The sequence below is a fragment of the Tauraco erythrolophus genome, chromosome 6 (genome assembly GCF_009769465.1).
Source record: "Tauraco erythrolophus isolate bTauEry1 chromosome 6, bTauEry1.pri, whole genome shotgun sequence".
Lineage (NCBI taxonomy): Eukaryota > Metazoa > Chordata > Aves > Musophagiformes > Musophagidae > Tauraco > Tauraco erythrolophus.
In genome coordinates, this window is record NC_141470.1 from 14,365,656 (window position 1) to 14,387,106 (window position 21,451).

Below are 21,451 nucleotides of genomic sequence, written 5' to 3' on the forward strand. Positions count from 1 at the left end.
TAAAGCTGATAAGCAATGTGTAAACTCCCTTCCAGAACTAAAATACATTAATACTCTGATGTTGGTTACTTAATTTCATCCTTTTTACATGGGCACATTCAGCAGGTCTTAATGAATATCATTGTGCTCTGTATTTTCCACAAGATTCAAAGCAGAAAAGTACAGAAGGCAGCCCAGCTTTTTATGAAGACAGAACTATTGAGAATGTGCGATAATGTGTTTACATGCGAATCTGGCTTGTGTTTGCATGTTTCTTGGTGGTTAGAAGAGTGAAAGGTAAAAAAACCCAAAGCCAAACAACCAAACCATCAGTAAGTAATACAGGGAAAACTGGTGAGTTTTGAGGGTTTTTTAAAATAAATTAAAAAAAAAAATTAGAAAGTGTATTCATCTCTCTCAATCCAACCTGCATATTTAAACTTTTATAAAGCACAATTATTAAACAGGTTGTTATTTTAAAATCATGCTAAAATGGATAGACAGAAATGTCAACAGAAGTAGTTTTCAATTAATATGGGTAAACAGATCAGTTATAATGTCTGAAATACTGATATAAACATTAATTCAGCACTGCTGTTGCGGAATCTACAAGCTTACTACACTGATAGTGTTAGAACAAAATCTCCTCCAACTCCTTCCAAAATTTGTTTAAATATTCATCTCAGATGCTATCAAGTATTTAGGAGTGTCTAAGTGACACTGTTCCCTTACGAAAAACATAATTACTAAAGCAAAGTCCCTTACTAATGTATGTGAACTTCGCAGTTTTCAGCAGGTACCAACCATACTCATCGACATCATAACATTTTGCACCTACATAGCAGCTGATGAATAGCTGAGGCTTCTACAAAAATGATGTTAAGTGTAATTTTGAGTATTCTTAGAAGCAGATTAAAAATAAAATATTTTTTTAAAGTATGCAACGTGCTGATGTTGTATTAGTACTACATTTACATGAGAAAAAAACAATTGTAATACATGATGTAGAACTACTACCTCAGCATCCTGCCACTAAACTATACAAATTGCACAATCTTACCTGCTCGTCTGGGACCTATATGATGAGTCAATGTCATAGAAGATGATCTTTGTTTTGGTATTGTCAGCAAGTTTGCACCAAAAGACCCATTTGAATGAGATCCTTGGCTGAAAATAAAACAGTAAGATTTTTTTTTCTTTCCCGTCTTGTCTTCCATTTTCATTAAATAAAATGCTTATAAAACAGCCAGATTGCCCTGGTAAATGTCCACCACTATCCAAGAAAAAGAGAATACTACAAAGAAGTCGAATTCAAGATCAGCTAGACAATATTGTTAAATGTATGGAATAAAAACTGCTGGGTACTGGGTGAAAGCAACAGAAAAGTTTATGCAGTCCTAAAATGACACAGTAAGCGTATTCAGGTTTTACTTTCTAACATGGTATTTGCTTTTCTTGAATGTTTCAACAAAGCAGGTTGTTTTCTAACAGATCCAAGAATATTTAAAGATTGGTTACTTTGGAAATACCATGACAATCTTACACAGTCACAGCTTGCTTTTCAAAACAATTTTGCATTTTTAATTAATCATTTTATTTATTATAATCTTAAAACTAAAGCTGTTTTGACATAAAATCATATCCTACTTCCGTAGCAACATTGTTAAACTCGATTGTTGAATTATGCCATCTGCTGTTCTAGGCATGAAATTGCACTCCAAAATTCCAATCGTATATTTCCTTTAGTAAAGAAAAACGCAATACGCAATTAAAAATAACTGTATACGTGTACTTTAAAGTGAAAATGTAAAACTAATTACTTCATTTCAGTATGGGAAAACAGTATCTACCAAAACAGATTTAACCTTGTTTAATCAGATTTCAAACAAAAGTCAAACACAGAAATAATACGTGATCTCCCATCATTTCTTTAAAGGCAAATTTTTAAAAAAATTAGTTAAATAAAAAACACATGTTCATTCTTCTGAAGTCTGATGCTGACGTGTTAGGCAACCTTAAAAAAGTGTTTGGGTTGATGACTGGGATAGACTGAACTTTTCAGTATTAATGCTACATCACTATTTCATATAAGAACACTATATATTCAGCAAGGTTAGTTCATCTTGACCCAGTGTTTGAACGAGAAACCAAATCAAGAATTTGCATGCAAATAAAACAGCAGCTCTCATGAGTTGCTTTTGAACACTGGATGGATGAATGGAAGGAAAAAGATTCTGGAACATTAAATCAAATGTTGTGGTTGATAATCAAAATATTAATCAAAATATTAATTTATTGTACCACTGTGTAATATCTTATCTTTCTGAACTCTGCTAGAATTCAGTTGAAAGAAGTCATTGTATGTAAAAAAAACTTTTGATTTTTGATAAGCTTTCCTCCTAGTGAGCAGTTTGCTGTTTCACTCTCCCTTTGTACTATTAGCCTGCTCCTCCTTGCTTCTCTTCTAACATTCATTGGGTCCTTTATTGGGCTGAATCAGCTCCCCAAAGCAGGAAAAACTCTTTTTACTGCTATTATTTTTCTGACAATTTAAGGGGCTGACTCAAGAGCCAGAGCCAATGGCAGAAAGTGCTCTAGGAATGCAGGGCTGCCTCTTTTGGCAGCAGGAACAGCTATGCTAATTCATCTATTTCATCTAACCTTATCTGTAAGGTAAGCACCTATGGGGGATTTTGAGATGATTATGTATCAGAAGTTAAAGGAAACCTGATAATAACAATCACTGGAAGATGCAAGAAGACAAAGACAGTGCAAGAGCTGGAAAGAAGTCTGAAGAGCAGGACACAAACCACAAAAACCGAACACATATTCTAGGGCTGTATGGGGGTGGGTGGGAGCAGGGCAGGGGAGCATGACTAACTAGAAGCGGCAGTCATCAGGGTCAAGGGACAATTCAAAGGTGATGCAGTATGAGTGAGGGCGTTTTCCACATTGCTGCTCTTAATTGGGTGAGCTTGAGTAGGTTCTTTGGTCAGTAAGCCCAAAGCTGTAAGGAAACCCTCTGTAATCATACACCGTGTCTGCACCAAAAGTGCTGAGCCCCAAACTGAAGTCCCACAGTTTGTAAGTTTAAAGCGATTTCTCTGGTCTCTAGTTATTTCCAGTGGTTATAACTGGGGAGATTCTTTCAAACACCGATAACCAAATCAGCATGAAAATATAATCTTTAAACTACTACTGCTACAAGTACCTTCAATTATATTTCATACACAAACCACAATGAAGTTTCACTATGTAAAAACTTGAGGAGTATATTTTATTCAAGGGGAAAAAGCCACTGACAAGTGCCAAATTATTTAAATGGTTCCCTTTGAAATTAAAAATAATATTGATAAATAAATTGTTGGATGTGTGTATATAAACTTTCATCCACCTAGTAATTATCAGTTATCAGTGTAACATGTTTTCTTTAAAAAAAATGCATCTATTATACTTACTTTATGACCTCAGTCTTTAGAGATATCAAGTATATTAAAAAAAAAAATCACACACGTTTTAACGTATGTAAGCTGCAACATAATTTCAAACATCTGTTGTACTTTTCTTGCAAGGTATTGCGCAAAGTGAGTTTCACTCACACACAACATAAAAAAATAAATTTATTTTAATCTTAATTTAAAATGTAATCTTAATTCTGGAAATAAAAGCTTTATTTGCACCATATTGACTAACAAGTAGCGAAGAGATTTCTTTCTTAATCTACATTACCGCTTGCTTGATGACTGTAGGAATCATAAATGTTGCAAAACACAGAACAGTGGCTACCGAATGAAAGTTCTATCATCTTTTTAATAGAAAACAAATTTTGGGGTATGTGGAAGTTGGAATGCGATGCATATTTTAGGTAAAAAAGAGGAAGAGGAGGAAGTCAGTAAAGTTTAGAGGTTAAACTAGCTTGTTTTGCAATCATGTATGTTGGACTTTTTTTTTTCCACTTCCTACTAAAACTGATACACAGGCTTACGTATGATGCCAGAGCATGCAATTCAACCTCAAAATGACCTGATTTCTAATTGAGATCAGAGTGACAAAAGTATAGGCTATAATTAACTTGAAACATTTTCCTGTTTATGCTGGCAGAATTTGAAGATTTAATTCACAAGATTTTACATTAAATTCTTCCATTGCCAAGTTCCAAGAGGTTAAATGCTTACCTTGATGTGTTATATTCCTGGTGAGATCTCTTGCTGTTATTCCGTTCCCATCTAGATGATGTTGATTCTAAAGGTGGAATGCCAGAAACTCCTGAAGCTCGTCTCAGCTGTGGTGTTGGCAGGCTATTCCTGCTATTTAATCCCTGTTGAGTAATTTAACCATGGTTAAAACCTATATAATTAAAAACAGACATTAAAATTTTATTTATTGTTCGTGAAGACTAATTATTGTTAATTTTTTTGTAGTGAAATAGTAAGTATGGTATCTTACATTCACTCTTATTGCTCAAGAACGTAAAAAAGATGAAATCAAATTATTTTTCTTACTAGGAATAATTATTTTTCATTTCTCTTTTTTTCTTTCCCCAAATTAAAATATGTCAAGATACTTGTACTCTGAAATCCATGTGGTTCAACAATGACTCTTCAGAGTTTTTAAAAATGGAGATCTTCTAGAGATAGTCAGTTGCTGTAGGATTACGGATCCTTTTTCTACACATCCCAATCATATGACTGCAGTGTCAGCATTCCAGCTCTCAGGATAGCCTGAGATTTTGATAAGTCAGAAGTAAATATTGACAGTGCGAGTAATGTGGAATTTGTCAAAAGGGTGATGCACAATGCACGGGGTCAGTTCTGGTCCATCAAGGCTCCCTCTCTGATTCCATACCAGCCTCACAGCACCTGGGAAGTTTCTCAGGCACCTCACCGTTCCCAGCCTGGAAGCTCTGTTAGTTTAGGCACACTGCAGCCCAAAAACTGGGAATCACCATGGTACTTGAAGAAAGTCCTCTGCAAAGCAGGGCAACAGCACTCGAACAGTCCTGTAGCGAAATAACTCAGGATTTATTAGCTCTGCCTTACTGAAATATCCCCAGAGACGTATATCCATGTTTAAACAGCAAGTAGTAGAATTTACCTAATAGAAAGGATTGGGTCACTGAACTGAAACTCAAAAGCCAGCTCTGGCATATCTGCAACCATTGCACACCTATAAATTGTATTTTAAACAAATTAAAAAAAAAAAATCTCCTCTCCGATTGCATTCAATCCACAATCCACTTCTTAATCCATCTCTAGAGTTGGCCATTCAATGGAGGAAGTCGAGGGGCAGGGGAGGAAGATTCTTCTGCATAATACAGATGCATGTAATCAGAGCTTGTGAAGTAAAAAGGATGCCTGGAAAAAATGTTTAAAACAAAAAAAAATCCAAAGCAATATTTGCAGTATTGAGTAAAGTCTGCAGGGTCATGTGTGAGGACAAGTGACCCTTGGATACTACCACTTCCAAAGTCTGGCAGAAATAATGAGTTTGCAATTTTAATCTTCCTCAGGTGGTCAAAGATCATACTTTACTCACAAAGCTATTACATATTTCAAAAAACTACAATAGTGTTGACATAAAAAAGTAGTCTCTTACTCCGAAAAATCAGACTGATTTGAGTCTTTGATATGGGAGGTACCTTGACTCTGTTGGCTTTGCTGCAAAGCTGCAGTCACAGCCAGAAAGGTGGAACCGGACAGGCAGAAGACGACCACCATATCGCCCACAGAAACGTGCAGTAGTCCTTAACCAACCCTACTAGAAAGGGAACCAGAGGAGCATATTCGGTGTGCTATCACGCAGTGATAGTGCTCTCAGGCTACAATGAACTTCTCTGTCACTACACAGAGGAGAAAAGTTGCTCTGGGAACAAGATTAAACATTTTATTTCTGTGCCAGAAATAAAAGCTATTATGAAAAGACTTTCAGTTATCAGCAATAACAAGGCCAGGAGACAAAGGATGTGGATATTCTAGTGGCTGCCTAGATAACTTTTACTGGCTTAATGTGTGAAAACAGTTAAAACCATGACTGTTGATAACATCAGAAATCCACCAACTGGGCAAGCATTCTAGTGTCACACTCTAGGAAATCTGGGGACAATTCTGCCATGATGGAAGTGAAAAGTCTTTCTATTGCAGGGTAGCCCTGAGATTTCCTTTTTCTTTTTTAGGAATTTAAAGAAACTGATCAGTGAATAGCACCAACGGGGCAGTTTATGCTTTTCAAGTTGCTGAATACCAAGGAACTGAGAGTGAAGAGTTAGTCTGAGATAACCAGTTACTACTAGTCCTATATCTTAAGCCCACTTTCAGTTTCTTTCTTTTCCTTGTGTTTTTTTTCTTTTTTTTTTTTCCTACCAAAGAGAACAGTCAGTTACCCATCAAAAGAAAAAAAAAAATTATAACTGGATGCACTTTGGAAGTCAGTCAGGGAAGAGAAATAAAGATGTCATAATCCTCAAAGAAACAACTTGTTTGAAATACGGAGGAGATCTTTCATATTCCAAATCAGGGAAAGAGAGAATGGGAACCTTTCAATATAGTCTGAGAGATCTCATTTTGAAGAACTATCTTATGATTTTCTTTGGTGTGTCATAATCTAGATTTTGTGCTGACTTACTTGGTTTCTGAAAGAAAGAGAAATCTTTTTCTTTCTTAGAGTAACATACATCGACAGAGATCTTCTGGCTTACCCCTAATGTACTGAAGTCAAACATTCATTGAATGATGGTGACATGAATGATATTTTATCTACCAAGTGAATTAATATACAGGAAAAATCCCAAACTTAAAGGAAGAGTAGCAAATTTTACTTTTAGGAAGGAGGAAAAGAGAACAGCTGTGAAAAAACATAATATTTCAATCTACCATAATATTTATAACCAGTCTTCAGCAATGAATATTTTTCATTTCAAAAAATGAAATTAAAAATATTCTGACTAGCTATATAGAAATTTCAAAAATGATAAGTTATGCATTCATGTAAATTATAGTTTTCACATTGGTATACCAATCCTTAGCAGTTTTTTAAAAAAATCCACTAAGAAAAATATACGCCAAATGATTATGCTCCCCACCCAAGTGATTTCTGCAGATGTCCATGTGACATACTGCAACGATGCTGCAGGATCTTTCCCAGAGTAATCTGTAGACACTGAGCTTTTCCCCAAAAGAATTTGTCTTCACAGTGGTTCCCAATAGACATTCCACAGGCCGAATCTGGCTTGAGGTAGTTTGTCTGGCTTCAAAGTAAGCCAACGAGTTGATCCATTTGGGCCAGACTGCCCACTGCCTGGAAATGGAATCAACTACAGGGCTGAGACATCCCAGATCAGCCTCCACAATAAACAGCCTCAAGCTGTCAATACTGGGCTACTCTAGAATTATTAGTTCTGGTGCACTGCCGCTGAGTTTATGTATTTGAATGCTTTTCCACCACGTTCCATAACACGTCATATAGTAAATACATTCTTGCTTTCACTCACTTATTTACCCTAGATAACGGAGAAGCAACAGTAGATTTACACACTGGTCCCATAACATGATGTGCTGCACAGGAAGAAGAAATATTTTTCCTTTTACATAGTTGATTTGCTTCTGTCTGATGGCTAGTTTCATGTTCACAAGAGTAAATTTCCTTGGAAAAAAGTCACACTGACAGTAATTACTAGATCAAGAACATGGGAGAATCAAGAACAGCTCTGTTTGTGCATTATCATGAGAATATAACATCTTTATTTCATACTTGCTTTTAGTTTTTTTAACCCTGTGTTTATTTCAGGGAATCATCTATTCAGAATGCAGACCAGTGCTTTTACCTGCCTATCCATCTACCACTTGAATTTGTGTTTTGGTACCTATATACATTTCATTCAACGCGTTTTCACAGCTGCTGTCTTTTGACCTTAAACCTAATTCATAGGTACTCGATGAAGAAGCTGCTGTCCATACAGGAGCATTCTCCCCAGATGAATATTCCCTGATATTTTTTTTTTTAAATTGCAACACACGTGTATAAATGAAAATTAAAGTCATTTGACCTTGAGCAGCTTTCGATCTCCTTTTTCGGCAGGATCCTCTATTTCAGGACAGGGGAAGAAACCAGGAAATGGTGTGAACGGACTAGCCTTTGGCCTGCATGTGCCTGAGAAAGCACCAATCAAACTATTAATGCTTTGAAGGGAAGAAATCACTTGTGGTGGAAGGGATGGGTCAGTCAGGAGGTCTGTTAGCATGCTTCGAGCCTCATTTAGTACTGAAAGATCAACTCCACTTCCACTGCCAGCATTCTAGAATAGATGGAAATGTTGCAAACTATTAACATGTCAAAACATTTCACAGTATTCCAAGTTTTAAATAAGCATCTTATACATCGCAAATTAAAAAAAAAAAAAATCAATGCAATGTATTTTTCTTTTAAAGAAAATACACACATATAGACATATTCAGACACCAGTTTTTGTGGGGTTTTGGCACACAAAAAATATTTCAGAATTCAACAATAGCTTTCTGTTTCTTTTTCTCTATTTAAAATAAAGATCTGGTGCCAATTTTTTAATCTCAATTTTTCCTTACTTTGTCTCAAAATTAAACTTAGTATTCTATCTCCTCCAATAATATCAACAGAAATTTTGGTGGGCAAACTGTTATAAGCCCCTTATAGAGTTGCAAGTCCCACAGCCTCATTACCTTTATTTATGCTGATTCTACTGAAACAAATCCTAACTATTCTGTCAAAAAAAGTGATTAGATTTATTTGGCACGAATCTCTGAACAGGAACAGCAATAGTTGACTAGATGCCACCACTGATACAAGAGAGAGTGAGAAAAACAAGCAATCAGGAAAAAAAGTGAGAACCTGGTAGACCTGATTTTGGTGACATTGCTGGGGAATCACTCCCTAATCTCATGCCAGTAGATATTTAAAAAAAAACCCAAACCACTCCCATCTTAAGTTTGAGACTGTTCTCATATACAGCACAGAAAGTAGATACCTGTCAACTTGGCCAGAACTGCTAAATATCAAGTCTCTGCTACATGGAGCTAGAATGCACTAGGACAACTTAGGTAAATAAAACATCAATATAAAAATCGAAATCTGATCGTTTACAGTGAACTCTGTACTCAATCACATTTAACAAAAGATTAATTAGATTCACAACACACTGACCTGGTAATAGGGTTTGTACCATTGCTTCAAATCCCAATCCCAAAGTATCATCTGTAAAGGAAAACAAAAAAAACAAAAAAAAAGAGAGAACAGTAATAGGTAACATATTAATGCTGAAAAACAACAATGGAATAAATCTTGATTATGTGATGTAAAATAAAATGCTCTTCCCTTCATGTTTTTAGATGTAACTTAGGACATTTTCTCAGTTAATGCTAACATAGTAAAAGTCTCAAAGCAGAGTTTAAAGAAATGGCATGCAACAGAGGTGTCTTGATAGAATTATTATATGGCCTTATTTCGATATTTCCGGATTGTTTATAAATCATTTAACATGTACACTAAATTAGGTGGTGACAATGCTTTCCTGCTTCTATTCACCTCAACTTATAAAAGCAAATCTATCCTAAAACCTCCAATATATTTTATGATTTTTTTTTCTTTCCAGAACCATTAAAACAGTTAAAATTTTGTAAATAAATTATGTTAATGTAGTACTTTCTACAATGTATTTTTTTAAAAGGGCAAAAAGCTCCCCAATATCTCAGGTTAAAAATCCGTAATTTTAAAACCATTTTCTTGCAGGAGTTAGGTTTTGCTTGAATACGGTTACAAATCTACATGTTCTGAATAACTTCACAAAACCCACCAAACCCACAAAAGAACGTCAGCAACACAATCTGAAGATGCTATCGGCTTCAAGTGCGTCAACAGCACTCACTTAATTTTTCTTCTACACTGACAAAAAATATAAACAACATTCAAGTAATGAAATTCAGATGTCGGTTATGTTTCAACAGTGTTCAGTCTGTGACAGGTTCTAATTATTCCCTGATAAATGAATTGATTTGCAGAACATGCATTCACAAATGAAACAAATATAAAGACAACCCTTTTTTTCCCCTCTTTTCCATAGCTACAGAGCACAAGCAAAGTGCCCATACCCAACTTGGTAGTTCATATTCTGTAGTCCTGTAAGTTTTTCTGCTTATTTTTATAGGTGAGAACTAGATTTAGTTTTGTTCCTCTAAGACTAACAGCTCTTTCATGGAGGAAACACAATGTTCCAGGCTGGCATTTGTCCAGCAGAAGGTGCAGAAAGCATTGATAAAGAAACACAGGCCGACGTGTCAGCAGTACCCAGGCAAGGGCAGCACTCAAAGGCTCTTTTTCTCTTCTGTTATCTTCATAGAGATACCATTAAACCATGTTAATTAATAGTCATGACATCCACTTGCTATGAAAAGTAAAGAGATCTATCATTAAGCATGTGCTTAAACTGGTAGTAAGTGATGCTGTATTAGAAGGTCTCATTGTGTAAAGCACACAGATCTAAACCAAGCGTTAAGAATTTAAGAATTTGAGGGTTTTGTTTAAGTGATTCATCTAGATACCACCTCCTCATTCATCATTTAAAAAAAAAAAAAAAAACAAACCTAAACATATGAGATGACTGTTAGCGTGTCAGTGATAAGCATTAAGATAACTACCAACGCTATCTGGCCATATCCATTTTGTGTGATGCGTTTGGTTTTAGCATTATCACTGTAAACATGATGGGGTTTTTCTTCTGTAACAAATCAGAATGAGCTGTCTATCTGAGCAGGTTGGTTTTTTGTTGGGTTTTTTTTTTTTGAGTTTTTTTTTTAGGGGGAAGGGGGTTGGTTGTTTTTTTTTCTTCATTCTCAGGTTTCTCTTTTCAGACCAACATTTATTTACTGTATAAAACATAGGTATATCTTTTGGTTTCATTCTGTTCTCCTCAGGTTGGACACAGAGATTGCGTTAATGTGCTTCACTGAGTTTTGAAGTGAAGCAACCAGCAACAAAGATCAGATGTCCACATGAGTTTTGTTAGTTGTATTAGCAACCTTTGATACTCATGGTCCACGAAGCTGCGTCAGCTTGCTTGCAATCTTGCAGCCTCCATTAGGGGACACAAAAGGTTTCCCTTCCCCCAGCTCTTCTAATATTTTATTTGTCTTTTAAACATGTGGTATGTTAGCTAATTTTATTTATTTGTTGGAAATGAGATCTTAATAAAATACCTATACTCTTGCTAACTCCAGAACACTTCTGTACCAAACCTTTAACTGCAACTGCTTTTACTGACGCAGCCTGCTTTATTCAACCTTTAAGCTGCTGGGAGCTGTGGTGTACAGATGTACTCACATAAGCTATACTGCTATAATTTCAGGAGTCAATCTACATGACTAAAAAAGTTCAAAACCTTCCTTTTGGCTTTAACCCTGCTAAAGTAGAGAAACAGATTAAAAGTTGCAGAGGCAGAAAACACTCCATGGCAAGTGTTACTGCTGTATCTCATGTCCCGTACTCACCCAGCACACACAAGGTAAAATAACGTGCACAGCTCATGCAAAATCTACTTCCAATGCAAATAATGGTTTGATATTTTAAATGGCAGAGCATCATTTTATACACAATTTTACTTAGATGAAGAATTTCACATATAGGATTCATGACTGAAAATTTCCTGTTGTCATTTAAGCTTCTCCACTGATCTCAGTTTCACAGTAAAGAAACTGAAAAGTTTTGAAATAAATAGAACGTAAGTTTTCCTGTATGTTGCCAACAGATTCTTTTTTAAAATTCAGTATACGTCACCATTAATTAGAAGTCGTATGTCCTGAGAGAAGACAGGTGTCATGTACTAACACAGCTAGCAGGCTACCACAGCCTGTATTATCAGCTGTAAGGTGTTCAGGGCTCATTCCATGTGCAAAACATCGAAGTAGTTCAAATGAGTTGACGAAAATTTTAGGCATAAAATAGCAATGGCTTCTACTAAGCACAATAGAACACACGTAGATCACTATGAACAGTTTTCCATAGTAAATACAACTTGGCACATCTCTAAACTGCTCAGGTCCACAATGAAAGAGTGATTACTCTCCCCGGGCGCTTACGAGACACCACCAGATGGCACTCCGCGCCAGAAGGCCTCCCCACAACAGCAATTTGGGAAGGGAACAGAAACCGGGAGCATTTTCCTTAACGGACCTTCTGCAGAATGGAAATGGCGCGAGAGACAAGGCAGGGGGTGTTTGTGTGACGGTTTTAAAGGTCAGCAGCTGATAAATTCTGCTTCTTTACGAAAACTTCTCTGTTTAAAGAAGAATTTACTCTTTACCATTCTCTTCAGAAACTAACTGTACGGAAGCTGTGCTTCGTTTCTCACTACCTGCCAGACTTAGTTTAATTAGCCTTACTCCACGCCTTGCAAGTTAAATCTGGAATAGTAAAAGAGCAGCATTTTTGGCATTATTTCAGTTGAGAGTTTGGCAGTCAAAGCTTTGATTAATTACTGTGGATCATCAACAAAAGTTACAAAGTATTCCCAGAGCTCCATTAATCTTACAACAGGAGTAAAAAGGATACAGTTTATTTTGACTTAATGTGAACAGACCAACAGACCTTAAAACAGGCCTTAGGCAGAGCCTCAGCAAATTTTGATTTTGCAACCATAAGACTTGTTGCAGAAAGATCTGTACTCTGTAATGCCAAGATTTTGTAATCCACCGCACATAACATTTTTCCTCGCCTCCTCCAACAAAAAACACCTGATCTAGAAGGGACTTGAGTCACAAAAGTTTCAAGCTACAACTTAAACCTCTGCTTAGCAACTCACACACTTTGGCTTTTAAGCATCCATTGTCAGTGCCAACATCACAGCAAGCACACATCTTGAGAGCTCCTCTGAAGATAAAACTGCAGTGGGCTCACTCCGATATCGCAGATGAACTTCTCAAGGTGAGAATGCATAGCCTTTCCCCCATAACCACGTGTACCAAACTACCAGCTGGCTTGGAGGAAAAGTTCTCATATCGGAACTCTAACCCCAGAGTTTCCCAGCTCATCCAATGAGCAATGATCACACTTTCCTGGTTTTATACAAGGCTGTCAACCTGATCAGGGTTTTGAAGGGCAGTTAATAAAAAACAAATCAAACCAAACCAAACCCAAACAAAACAAAAAAAACCCACACATAACACAGTACCATGTCTTGTTCTTCAACAGTCGGGGACTGTATTACATTTAACTACAATAACTGAATCTATTGAGCCTATGAAATAAATTTCAACACAGTCAGAAGACAAGCCAGCTCACAAAAACCCATTAAGTACATTAAGTACAAGTGACCTTTTCCGGTTTGGCTGCCATCAGCCAGTGATGGGTTTAGGCCAAACTGAAACATGTCACTCAAAACAGCCTGGGAGTATCAACAGAGAGAACTTACAATCGACAGTAAGCATCAGATATTACTCTTTGTTTATATTTTCTCAAACAATTAAAACAGTATTTCCATATACTCCAGAGGAATTACCATGCAATTTGAACACAAGAATTTTATAATCAACTTATCAGACGCTATTTGTAATCCATCTGTTCACTGGGGGGGGCACGGGCGGAAAGCAAGCAACAAAGGCCCTGATTGTTGAGTATCAACCCAAGAATTGCCAAAACTGAAGGACGGCACTTTTGCAAAGCAGGTGTTGTTAGCAACATCAGAAACATTAGTTTAAAAAGTACACAAGGTAACAGTAATAGTCAGCCTTAGGAACATGCAGCCTCCCCTAACACAGCTGATAGTTCAAACAGCAACAGGTAAAAGCAATACTAATGTTTACAAAGAAAAAGGAAAAAATTGCTCCTCTAAGAAGCTTATAATTGAAATAAACTAAAACCAGATCAGAAATGGCGGAGGACAGTCAATGAAAGCCAGCAGAGCTTCAGGGGTTTTTCTTTGGTTTTAATTATTTTTCTGTATAAAAAGCTATCTTTCCTATCACAGTGCAGCCGTGTTTCCAGGGCCTGTGACAGATGTGTCTTTCAGAAGCTAGTTGATCCCATGGAGGGTGGAGTTCTTTTGGATCTTCTTTGTATGAGTGTCACAGCTCCATCTGGGTAAACTCATGTTTGAGAAGTGGTTTAGACTTCTAAAGGTTTAAGTGCAATAAAAGTCTATGGGTTTCATTTTTCTCAAGTTATAAACAACTAACATTAGTATGAAAGTACACTACGCATTTTTAAACAACTTTTTAAAAAAACTTTAATGCTTATCTCAAACTATATTTGGCTAGATAAGTGTGCAATGGTATTTTCAGAATAATTCAACTTACAAAATATAGTATCATCTTAGCTACTTAAGAATTACTTGTGTTTGTGCAAAGTTATACTAAGGATAAATTTATGCAGAGATTTCTAATACATGGCTACAAAAAAAAACTTTCAGAGCTTAAAAATCTGAAAATGAGTTTTAAAACTGGAATATAACTAGTAAATAGGCTCCATAGCCTAAGCTGAAATGCACACACCATCTAAGGCCATACAGAATGTTAACATTTGTAACATCGCTGTTTGATTGCCTAAACTAGATAACTGGGAAGTTTTAGTTTCAATTATGATACTATTCAAAGATTCGTCATGTGCTTTAATGCCTGTTAAGAAAAGAAAATCTCTCCTATTTGACGCCACCCATTCACATTCCACGCTCCAAAATTTTAATAGAGAAAAAATGAGTACAAAAACGAGTTTCTACTTCTGACCGAGTCTTTCATTGATCAAATATAAAAGATTCCTAGTTGCTAGTAGCATCTGCTTGACACCATTAGGCATTAACTCTGTAAATAAGTATTTCCATAGCAACCAAGCATAGAATTAACTAAACAATGAAACCAACACCATAGCAACTTGATTCAGAAATCAACTCTGTGAAAAAAATCACCTCATTCAAAAGCAAAATTCTACAACCAGATGAGAAACTAATTTATTGTAAAGTATTAAAAAGGTTACATTACATATCCTTTTTTTTCCATGCCTTTCAAACAAGACTGATGCTAGATTCATGGCTTTTATTTCTAAATTAGTCTTTTTGTAACAGCTTACAATCAATTAGCTTTTTAAACCCATGTAATTTAATGATACAAAGACAAACACAGCAGTATACAACCTAGAAGTATTGTTTTATTTATTTATTTATTAGGATTTTTTCCCCCTCTCTGTGTTAAAAAGGTAGATTTTGAAAAACAGTACGTTTTTAAGTAGTTAAGTTGTATTCAATGTAAGACTAAAGTTGACACAACCAAAGAATGACTCCGTCAAAGTAGAGGTAGCATTATTTAGATAACACAGACAAGGTTCTGTTGTGAAAACTTGCAGGCCAAAACAACATCCACTTGAGCAGATTATTGTAATCAAGGCAAAATACAGCACTTGGAAAAGCATTCAATATGATACTGAAGGCATTTAGAGTCATGATGATATTTCTCCACCCACTAAACCTTCCCGTGAAAGTAAACGGGACAGGAAAAAAATAGTATATTTTTGGAATCCTAAAACTTATCTCTTCCTGACTCTACAATTTATTTATCCAAGATTGTAAAACAGCTAATAGGTTGTGAAGTCTGCAGAGAGTCACAATCTTTGAGCAAAAACTGAGTGTGCTTTCATGGTTCTGAGGTTTGGATAGCTTTACTGAAGGAAACAGTCATATGCCCTATCCTAGACTCTGCCATTGACTCTACTGAACTCTTCACTTTAAGAAGTCTAAAACCTTCCTTCAATGGAAAGAGACTTGCTTCTACATAACTGCTTTAGCAAATACTAATTTACACATTAAACAGCACCTGCAACATACTTAGCTGGGCACGTAAGACCAATACTGGAATATACAGGTGTCTGGTTACCATAATGTTTTCACCAGACTCCAGAGTATTCTGATCTTTCCTGCAAATATAAATCTTCCACAAGACCTGCACCTAAGTAAACTTTAACAAGTCACTTTAGAGTCTTCACATGTTTAGTTGCTGTTTTCAGTAACTTTGTCCTCAGCACAGATACAAAACCAGAGCAAAAATGCTCCACCATTAGCTAAAGTTTCAAATAAGCCTTCGGCAGGCTTATTCTTAAAGTTAATATCACTCCCTGCAGGCAGAAAAGTATTGTTTTGTTTGGTTGGGTTTTTGTTTTTTATGTGTTTCACTTGTTTGTTTTAAAAAAAGACATGCTACTTCTGCTTTTGTAACCAGGAGTATCAGCAGGTCAGATTCTACTTCGTCTGCTGCAGAAAGTTTTCAGTTTTCTCATTGCTTGCTATGTTTGCTCCAATCTTCCTTTCAATATTTTTTAAGATCTTCTAATGTTTCAAAACGGTTTTAAAAGGTGTTTTGTCTATCAAGGGAAAGTAGGGGTTTTTTTTCTTCTTACGTAGGTAATGAAAAAAACTAGCTAAAACCACACTTAGGTCATTTCCTGTTCCTTCTAGGTTTTGTCAGACTTGCACGTCAGAGTAAAGGCCAACCAGTAATTTATGGCAACTGGGGGAGGGAGGGCAGAGGAAAAAAGCCTGTCATGTGCAGATCCTTTAATTGCCCTTTATAAGCATTTTACTTTAGAGCATGTGGTTCTAATCACCATCAAAGAAAAGAAATAGTGCTAGGTGGGTTACTGCTCTCATATGGTACAGTTGCTTCGGTGTTTTGGCATTCTGTACTACTTTTATTGTCATCCAAAACCTAACGCCATTTTTTAAAGTTGTGTTTATTTTACAAAAGCAAAATCTAGAAATTGCTCCCAAAACATCCTTTTCACATTTACCTATTGGCATTATTTTACAATTATACATAGTAAAAGCCTTTACTGCTGTGTTGACACACTGCTAACGTATCGTTTTGGAAGAAAGAGACAGAGAGAGCAACCTTAAATTTTATCTTTCTGCAATAGAAGGATGTGCATAAATCTTATGCTGGAGCATTTTACTGTATGTAGGTATATTGTCAATGCAGTAGCTAAAAACACTTAATAGAGATGAACCTATTTCCCCCTCTATTGACTTAAATTTTCCAATCAAGTATTTTTTTCCCCACATATTACACTAGAGATATAGGAATGAATCTCTGATCTTTTTCTTTCCAGCAAACAAAGAGAAACTATTTCATATGACCACAAGGTTTTTTTTTTTTTTTCCCAGTGCTGAGCTGAAGAAAAGGAGATACTGAATTTTTCAAAGATTTTTATCACAAATTTCTCTTTAAAAATACTTACATTTCTCCTCTCTCCCCAAGTCCCCCTCTAAAAGAAGCAGCATAAAATTAAGTTGTACAACTCTCTCAGCCAAAAATTAACATGAATGTGAGAATGGTTCACATCAAATGAATTAGACAAAACGATCGTCTAGTCCAGTATCTTGCCACTGACAGCAGCAACTACCTCAAGATAAGAATATTCTTAAGTGGTGCTAATTCTCAAGTGGTGAATATTCTTTCAGCCTCTGCAACACAGCTCAAGAAGCCCTATGTTGTATGCCTTCGTGTATTATAAAGGTCAATAGATTTTTCACCTTTGCATTTCTCTGATCATCTTTTCAGTACTCATGTAAAATTCTGACAGATCCAGTATCATACACAAAGGCATTTCACAACCCAAACACTTATGCGCTTATGCAAACTTTATTATGCAAAGTTCCCTTTCATTCTGAATCTCTCAACGTCGAATTTGTACAGTCAGGAAGCAAACAATCAGCAAGACCTTCATGCACCCACTGAACGATTTGTTTTTACAAAAGCTTATATTTGTTCTCCAGCTAACTGCAGGCACAAGACAATTTTTTTGCACACTATGAAGCTGTATTTTCAAATCCCCCAGGCTAGTTCATTCAGAGACACAGCACCTTCAGAGTAACAAAACTTCTAATTCTCACCCCGCCACTTCTTTATTTGATTGCATTAATTGTCATCTTAAGGATGACACGTTGCCACAAGGTACAAGCTTAAAATTGCCACAAGGTACAAGCTTTACACAAATCAGTGTTGTTCTCTTTCAGTAACTTATCCAATCAAGGAAGATGATGACCCAAAAAGAAACATTTCTGGGACTGAAGTTAGGCACATAAACTGAAAAAAAAAAATGGTGAAGAAGCCAAAGAAGATATTAAATCACAAAGGAAAGCAAATATTGCTGCAGTGCTGTGGTTGGAAGTTATACATGAGGATTGAACTAACTACATTCTCTGTTGCTCAAGCTAAAGAATTAAAAGCAATAATTAAAAAACAAATGAGAAAGTACAATTGTGACTCTGATTACAAGAACAATTGTGTTAGCGAAAGTTAAATCAATATTAAAAAAAAAATCTTAATGGACAAGTTTCTGGTTGAAGTGCCAGGAAACACAAGATGAGATCTCTTGGGGGAAAAAATATTGAAACTCTGAAGAATGTAATACAGATTGCTGTCAGAAACAGAGAAAAACAAAGGAATGCAAATTGCTGCATTCTACAGAAAGTGCCAATTTACTTTTCTCTAATGTATTCATGTTAAGTAGTACTTTCGTTGTCAGCTCCGTAAGAAGCTGAGGAAAAACTCAAATAGCAGCAGATTTGAAAGAACGTAGAAATTTTTTTTTCCATCTAGTAATGTTGTGATGTTATTTTAAAAAAGAAAGAACAATGATGCTTTCCCACTTGTTACAACATTATGTGATTATTAGATTAAACAAAACTACTTGGGGAGATCCACTTTGTCCCCCAAACAGCAAGTCTTGCACAGGTAGCTGTTTATGTCATGCTTATTTTGCGTGTGAAAAGTGAAAAAAGAACTCATCACCAGCAGCATGGGAAAGGCCACATACACCATTCCACCTTGCCTCGTGATAAACTCATCCATCTAGGAAAAGAGTATGCAGTCAGACGTCTCTGGTAGTTGTTACCAGTTACTAATCTTGTGAAAAAGTTCTCTATGAAAAGACTGAGGGACGAACAAGCTCAGATTTCAGTTACAAGACGGAAAAAGAATCCCCAATGCCCTAAAACTCCAGAAGTTATTGTGAAACGCTATGGTTTTTATAGCGTTTAATAGCACATCCTCCTGAAATTAATTCACGTTATGTAGATGTAAGCTGAATTTCACCCACTACTAACATGGTAACTAAAGGTACACTTCCAGAAAGGAAAAAGTATTTGTCCACAATCAACATCTCCAGAACTACAGGTTCTTTTCTTCATCAGCCTTTTCATAAATTATGTTCCATTCTGCTATTTGAACTACCACAGGACTCTCCCACGCTTGAAGACATAACTGGATAACCTACTATACTCAAAGGCAATGAGAAATCATATCCAAAAGCCTGTTTTCACTCCAGTGTTTTGATTTACTCTCTAAGCCACTTTGCTACCCTGTTGACAGAGCACAAGTTACAGTTATGTACAACATTCTTATTCCTGTATTCAGAAATCTTTGCAATGTGAAACTAACACATAAGAGAATTGTGAAAAATAGTGAAGTTGACTTGTTCCTTATTCTAAGTAACCTACTGACGTTTGTTTCTGTAACAGGCTTTACTAAGATTTTGATGATTGAAATTGATACTCTCTACACCACCACCACCACCCCCTCCCCCCCAAAAAATAATCAAACTTTGTGATATATCAGGTTAAGTTGTTCTTAAAAATACCCAGACTTAACAATATTTTTTTTCTTTCACTTTGGTAGCATGACTCAGATGGAGAAATTAATATGAAAGGAGGTCAAGATGGGTCAAGTGTCTTCCAGTGATTGTAAGATAGTAAGAATAGCTTGTCAGCCTTTTCTATACAAGCAGAAAAGTATTGGGATATTCTTTTAAACTGTAAGATATTTTTAGCAAAATCATCACAATAGTGAAAATTACACAAATGCCTACAGAGTACAACACTGGCAGTGAGAATATCATTCGCCATTTGGGACAAGCATTATTTACAATAAAGTTGCAGTGTAGCATGCCCAATAAATCCATCAAATATTATAAATGCATGCAAAGTAATTCTTCCTTAGGGAACACCACTAATTTTTTTCATTTCTCAGCCTTTTTCTAATAGCCTTTAATGTGTTTGCTAGGAAGTCTCTTTCAGCCCATGTTTTCAAAATAGCTGTTAGTGAGATGAACCTAACAAAAAGGGTCTACGCTCATCGGTGACTACTTCTATGTTCTTATCAACAAATTCAACTCTGGACTAGCATCTCCTAGAATTTGCATATGCTTTGACTATTTTTTTTTTGAAGTAGAAAAGGGGAAAATACCTAGAATTTAGAATAAACACTAACCAAAGAAAAATTATGGGATGCCAAGATTCCGAGCAATATCTGACTAGAAAAATACTGTCCCAATGAGGCAAGCAGAAAAGCTTTTACAAAACCTATAGACCACTGTAATTGGCTATCCCATTTAAAAAAACCCTCATAATCTTTATGAAAAAGGCAAATAGTTGTACAGTTATTCTTAAAAAAAAAGTACCTGAAAGCTATATACCTTATGCTTTAAAAACGAATAGTTTTTCTATTAGAGGAACCATAGATTTCAATCCAAAATTAATATATATAACAAGTATCTTCTACAGCATTTAATTACAATCTTCACACTGAAATGTAGGAATTTTAATTTTTTCTCTATTTGAGTATTTTTGATGTATCAGTTAACTTATGACATTCAAAATGGGTATATTAATCAAATACCCTTGTAAAGCACATACAAACTAAACTAGGAGATACACTGGCCAAAATAAATAATCAAATATTTAACCATGCCTGATCCAACATATGAAAGATAAGGTTTTATTACAGTAACCTTCAAAGGAGCAAAATCTGTACAATGTGATATAACCAATCACAAGTTGTGTATTGTACCACAGGACTAGAAATCAGCAGCTGTAACACCAGCTTTTAAAGGGATCCAGAAAAATGTGGGGAATTTGTCAGAGGAAATAGACAAAAAACTAGGGGAAAGAAAAAAAAAGAAAGCCCACAAAATGAATTAATAGATGCTCCCTTTAAACAAAACATTGACAAAAGTCAGTAGGACTTTTCACACATGGATACCATGCCCAAGAAACCTACTAGACTCTTTGAAACAGACTGCACACATCAATAAAAATTAGCCAGTCAGCCAGTGTACTTTGATTTTTAAAAAAGCAACAAAAAACTTTGACATGGTCTCCCAACAATGGTCCTGAAGAAATCACATTTACATGGGAAGAAAGGGATGGCTCTCCTCTGGATTAGCAATTTGTTGAAACATAGAAAGTAAAGAATCAGAGTAGAAAGTTCACAAAAAATAAAAAAAACCACGCCCATAGAGACTTCCTTAAAGATTCAAGCTAGAAATCTATCTTAATCAACCCACTCAAAATTAATTGAAAAGGCAGTAGAAGTCTGAGGTGTCAACATGCACTGATGACACAAAATTCCTGAGGATAGTCAGAAATAAAGCTGATTCTGAAAAAGCATCAAAAGATCTTAATATAGTGAGTAAA

General features: G+C 35.8%; 1 protein-coding gene across 1 annotated transcript in view; it reads right to left on the reverse strand.

Moving 5' to 3' along the window:
* Positions 1-21,451, reverse strand: part of PDE3B (phosphodiesterase 3B) — a 92,498-nt gene that overhangs the window by 15,179 nt on the left and 55,868 nt on the right. Inside the window, exons 2-5 of the mRNA XM_086614174.1 lie at positions 9,151-9,201; positions 8,021-8,269; positions 4,155-4,297; positions 1,040-1,146 (exon numbers count right to left, since the gene is read on the reverse strand). Coding sequence (XP_086470300.1) covers positions 1,040-1,146; positions 4,155-4,297; positions 8,021-8,269; positions 9,151-9,201 — 550 coding nt within the window. The remainder of the gene's footprint in view (positions 1-1,039; positions 1,147-4,154; positions 4,298-8,020; positions 8,270-9,150; positions 9,202-21,451) is intronic.